Below are 6,222 nucleotides of genomic sequence, written 5' to 3' on the forward strand. Positions count from 1 at the left end.
AGTCTTTCAGATTAGGAGATAAAGAAGTTTTCCAGTGTCTTAAAATAAGTCTAGAAGCTGTGACCAAGCCCGCTGTAATGACAGAAAAAGTTCTTTTTGATATATTCGGTATTTGTGATCTGTCCCCTAGTAAACATAAAGGCAGGAGTCAGGGGAATCGCTGAACCTGACCAGTTACTCAGGAAATCCACAACTTTGACCCAAAATTGACTCACTAATGCACATTCCCATCCACAGTGAAGAAAAGTTCCTACCTCTGTTTTACACTTCCAACCCATATTATCATTCATCATATCTATGCATGATCTTATATTGTGTGAACTTCCCTTACATACTTTCCAGTCTGCTAGTAGCCCCAACCATTTCTCCTGTGTTAAGACTATTCTCAGGTCTCTCTGCCACAACAAGTTCACATTAGAGGACTCACCACTTACTGAATAGTTTGTTAGTCTATAAAATTGTGTGGCCATGCAGCGTTCCTGTGGCGCATTCAGATATTCCAGAATATCATTTTTCTGGACAATTACCAATTTGGGATTTTACACCATCCCTGATTTGCAAGTATTTCCAAAAATGTTGTTTGCCTTCGAGTTTAAAATGATGCGATAATTCCTCATAAGACACGAATTGTCCATTTTTGTACAGGTGTCCCATTAGTACATAAACCACTTGAACGCCACTGCCTCCAATACACTGACGTTTTACCAATATGTATGGCAGGATTAAACCACAATGAAGCATATAGCTGTACATATTGCAACAACTTATACATTTTGTATTTTGGCCTGTTTACAACATTCTTGAACAAACTGTATTTGGGCCAAAACGTATTGTGAACCTAAATGTATATAGGGTGTGTATTGCACGTTTGTATGTGCCTATAAGTAGGTATATATGCATGTCATGCATATATACCTACTACAGTTGCATGTATGTGTAAGTATACATGTATAAATAAGTGAAGAATAATGGTTTGTATATAACCACCTATATAAATCAAAGTAGAAAAAACTGTGGTAGCGTGTGACAAAGTCCTACTTCTTTATGAACGTGGAAATCCTCATTTCAATCATATACAATAATCTTGAAGATATTTTGTTGGTTTTCTTGCTTGAATGGCATTTTCATGTTCTTATTTATATTTTAGTTTTATCATGTTCAAAATAAACTGGGCCTGCACATCACCACACTAAAGTCCATCATCAAAGTTGTGTAAACTCCTAGGCTGATTTCTCTTCGCTAATGTTGGATTCATGTTGATCTATTTTTTTCCAGACATCTTTCAACATTTCTAGTATGGACTAGAAAATTCATAATTTGGCTGCCCCCTGCAGTAACCGTTGAAGATCGCTGCTTCAGAGCTTTTGGGAATACAATAGTTATTAGAGTTATGGCACTGACCAACTAAAGTGATGACAAAGAAAGAATAAAAAGGACACCATTAACATCTGCATGCTGTATGGTTGGTCTGATTCAATGTCAGTAAATAAGCAGCCCATCCTTACACCAGGCATTATATTTCAGATGCATCAACAGTGATCACGTCTGGATTTCATCTAAAGTTTACCGATTGAGCTCAGCTTCCGTCACCTCAGCCACAGACGGCAGAGCCAGTCCACACACACACACCCCCCCACTCGCACACGTTGCCCATAAACAACTTGTGAACCAGAGGTGTATAGTCCAGGTGCCAGAAAGTAAAAATCCTGCCATGTTTTTGGATCTGCCTCTACATCTAGAACAGGTGTTTTCACTAACGAGCTCATCTACCTGGTAGAGGAGCTGGTTTAGTGATGGTTGAGACAGCTGCTGGACAGGATTTCTACTTTCTGGCACCTGGACTATACACCTCTGTTGTGAACTGCAGTGCACCAGGTTAGTATTTTGAGCTCAGACCTGATGAGCAAAGCAGAGGACAAACAGACCAACAGTCTGGATTTTGTAGTTTGTAGTAAACGTTTATTAAAGCAACAGATTAGTCCTTCTTGGCGGCAGCTTTCCTCATGGCGGCCAGGACGTTGCTCAGCTCCTCTCTCTTTCTCTTAGCGCGGATGTGAGTGCCAATCTGGGGAGGAAATAAAGCAACGTTAGACTGACTCAACAACACTCAGCAGAGAAAAGATCACCATCAGTCTGTCTTTTACTCCAACAGTTCTCACAGGTGAGTAATGAGCAGGAAGTGCTACCGAGGCCGTGCGGCAGCTTTACGTGCTCCGACAGCAGAAATACAGACTCACCCTCTTCTTGATGAACTTGAGGGCTCTCTTGTCCTTGGACACCTTCAGCAGCTCCATGGCTCGCCTCTCGTACGGCGCGAAGCCACACACTTCACGGATCATGTCCCGGACAAACTTGCTGTGTTTGGTGAGACGCTGCAGAGGAAAGAGGAGGTGCGTGAAGACAATGATCCACCTCATGTCAGCAGTGTGAACTCTCCACAGGTTCATCCATAATACAGGCTCCACTACATCTTCTGCAGCATGTCTATAACTCACTGAAATGACTGCATACATTCACAAAAAATAACTTTTAGACTCCTTCACTTTAGATCAGCCTGAGACTGTCCTTCCAGAATAATGCAGAGTTTTTTGTGACTGTTGCGGGGAAAAAATCCATGATTATGCGGCACGTTTTCTTAAAAAAATGCGATGGAATATGCGGGATATTTATGCGATGAGATTGCGTGAACTTGCAAAAACTGCGGTTTGATGAAAGAAAGAAGTGATTCCCAACACCCTGCTTTTCAATGATGTTCACATCGCGTAATTACGTCACTTCATAACGTTCCCATGGCAACAGGGGAAAATGGCTGCTCTTGTGTGAAGTAAACGCAAAATTTTTCAACTTTCTGCTAAGATATGTGAATTTTTTGCAACGAAAATGCAGGGATTATGAAATCAAGCAAGCTCTGCATATTTTGCGCAGAAAACGGCAATTTATGCGGCGAAAGTGCAACGTATTTGAAAAAAATGTGGCCCCCGCATAAATATGCAGACTTTGGCTGATTATGCATTGAATTATGTTATCGCATAATCACATTTTTCTGGAGGGACTGCTGAGAGCGTCACCACAGTTTACACTACGTTCTATAGAACGTCATTAGTTTGACAGTTTTCTTTCTACCGTGGATCCTACATGACAACCAGGTCTGAAAAGAGTTTTCAAATGTGTTTTTTTGGCACTTTGAGAACCACAAGCTGAGAAGGCAGACATCTCCAACACAGGGCAACTCAAACCAAAACTACCCAGACTGATAAATAGCACTACAGGTGAGAGGAGACACATACAGGTTGGATTTCAGGGATGAGCTGTCCCTTCATCACAAAATGTGTAGACAAACTGCTGAACACTTGTGAAATGACAACAGAAATATGCAACGTAGACTCACTGTATTCCACTTTTGACGCAGTAAGCACAGTAAAGTCCCATAAGAGATCAATGCATAGAAAGCTACGCCTGATTGGTTTACATGTCTCGGGGGGCAGGTCTTACACACATACCAAAGTTTGATTGACACAATGTGCAAATTATTTAGAAGGAATCTTTAAAAAAAAATAAAAAAAACTCAGTAGACAAGGGGTCCAGATTACTGAGGGGGCTCACGGTATTCTGACGGCTGGGAATTTCACGTCAGACAAAATGCCTCTGTAAATGTGTATTTCCCATCATAAAGTCAAAATATTTGCAAAGACTAAGTCAAAAATTCTATGGAGGCAAACGTTTGTCATTTTGATGGTGAGTTACCATGCTTTAAACCAGTACTTTGTGATCCTAAGTCTTTCCCTTCTGCCTGTCGCCCTGGCTGAAAACCCTCCCCATTTTCAGAACGCTCATAGGACGCACTTTGGAAACTCCCGTTGGTTTCTCCCAAACGATTGGCTCTGGAAACAGGAGGTTAGTCGGAGTCGAAAGAGGAGACGAGGATGACGTATGTATGTTGCCCATTAAATAAAGTATTTTATAGAATTTGCGGGGAAAAGGGTTAAGTGTCTGGAATACAGTGAGCCTATGTTAAACCAACTGCTCATGGAGTATCCCAGTCTACTGATGGAGGGGTTTACAGCTGTGAGACCAGGCGAGCCAGAGGCCCAGCAGGGTCTACCTGGGAGTCAGCGACAGGTAACCTTACTCACCCCGCGGCGGCGGCTGTGTTTGGGAGCAGTCACGTTCTTGGTGACTGGATGGCCTTTGTTCAGGCCAACGGCCATTGGGTAGCGTATAGCCATGTCTGTGGAACACAAACACACACGTGTGTTATTAGCTGCTCAGGGACATCACAAGCTATCAGACGCATGGGGACAGTACCAACAGCATCAGAAACATGGATAAAGCACTAACAGCATCAGACACATAGGGACACATGGAGACAGCACTAACAGCATCAGACACATAGGGACACATGGAGACAGCAATAACAGCATCAGACACATAGGGACACATGGAGACAGCAATAACAGCATCAGACACATAGGGACAGCACTAACAGCATCAGACACATAGGGACACATGGAGATAGCACTAACAGCATCAGACACATGGGGACAGCAACAACAGCATCAGACACATAGGGATGGTATACGTGCAGTTCGGTGTCCCAAATTCCCCATACAATGTTCTTGATTAATTATGAACCTGCTAAACCACCTGTGCTACCCTAACCTTACCCTGTCTCAAATAAGACCCTCATCATTTAGGACACTCAGTTTTTGGAAAATAATTTGGGACACTAAACTGCACGTAAGCCCACATTGACACATGGGGACACCACTAACAGCATCCACAGTAACAGCAGAGAGCAAGATCACTGGAACAAGTTCCCTAAATATATACACGTGTGGGAAAACGTTCCACATTATATACACAATCCCTCAACATGTTGCACATTATTTACATGATGATTATTTACACTGGAACGTGTTGCACATACGGGTACTTCCCTGAGCGAGTTGGCTAACGGCAGTGAAACAGTAACGTTAACGGAGCATTCACACATGTAACGTTAAAAGGGTGGAATTATAAACCGTGTATCCTGTCTGACACACAGAGCGGCTACAGTAGTTTCTCAACACTGTTGTATGTATGTGTAATAAATAATTATTAGTGTGGTTGTCAGGAGCAATATGAGCTGCTGCAGTGCAGAACGAACAGACATGGAGCTAGCTACTTTTTTTTTTAAATCTCTTTTGACTGTTTGGGGAGCTACAATACTGCCCACAGATGTTCCGTAAGGTCAGTAGATGGCTGTAGTTTCAGTTTGTTCGGTAGAGAAGGACGGATGGCAGAGATTAAACGCGGCTTTTCTGCGATAGTTGTCAACATTAAAATCTTACCTGCTGTCTATGATGGCGGTCAAGCCGGAAGGACTGCTGGAGGAGCGCAGCGGCGTAATGAGAGGTTTGACCCGGAAGACACTTCTGCGACGTCGTTAGACGGGGTCATGCAGCGCCCCCTGCCGTCCTGGAAGAGGTACTGCACCGCCATTAGCGCTCCGAGCACCAACTGTACTGTACTATACGGTAGATTTACAGTATGGAACGGCATTTATTTACACAAATAAATAAATAAATAAAATTAAAGAGGCAATTGTTATAAATGTGTCAACCTACAGTACCAGTCAAAGGTTTGGACCCTTTCCAATTCACTGAAATGAGAAAGTGTGTCCAAACGTTTGATGAAATTCTATTAAAAAAATGCCTACTAAACGTTAGGCTACTTTTATTTATTTCAGGGGATTCTTATTTTATAATTCCACATTTATTTCCCAGCTCTTTTCTTTTTAATCTCCATGTGCTATATTCAAATGAATGAGACGTGGTGATTCATATTACATTGAACTAGTTCATTTCAGCACAAACACCATTTCAGCCATTTAAGATTGAACCTGGATGCAGTGGGATGATGTTGGCATCTGATCTCGTGGCGGAGCAGCAGCATCCTCTGCTGGTCGGAAAGGGAGCTGCAGCCAGAAGCAGCATCCTCATTTTCCTGGTGATGCTCCCATGACAAAAAATCTAATTGTGCCCCCTCTGCGCAGCTGTTGTCACCACATTTCTAGGACCTAACTGTCCCATCAAAAGCTTTACATAACTCTAATTAAAGGCTTGCAACTGTCTTGCTGCTTGTAGTTCAATACTAGTACTAGCACAATATATTGCTGCTGGTGATTTGTACATGCATGCAAGCAGGGGTTAAATTGGAATTTGTTATGTGGGGGGGCTCTCT

General features: G+C 42.5%; 1 protein-coding gene across 1 annotated transcript; it reads right to left on the reverse strand.

The window, feature by feature from the left end:
* Positions 1–1,937: 1,937 nt before the first annotated feature.
* rpl36 (ribosomal protein L36) lies at positions 1,938–5,485 on the reverse strand. Its single transcript, XM_039812398.1, has 4 exons — positions 5,331–5,485; positions 4,134–4,228; positions 2,238–2,372; positions 1,938–2,065 (listed from the first exon to the last, which is right to left on the reverse strand). The coding sequence occupies exons 2-4, from the start codon at positions 4,224–4,226 to the stop codon at positions 1,976–1,978; spliced, it is 318 nt and encodes a 105-aa protein (XP_039668332.1). The 5' UTR covers positions 4,227–4,228; positions 5,331–5,485; the 3' UTR covers positions 1,938–1,975.
* Positions 5,486–6,222: the final 737 nt, after the last annotated feature.

Source organism: Perca fluviatilis, chromosome 9 (assembly GCF_010015445.1).
Source record: "Perca fluviatilis chromosome 9, GENO_Pfluv_1.0, whole genome shotgun sequence".
In the NCBI taxonomy this organism is placed as follows: Eukaryota; Metazoa; Chordata; class Actinopteri; order Perciformes; family Percidae; genus Perca; species Perca fluviatilis.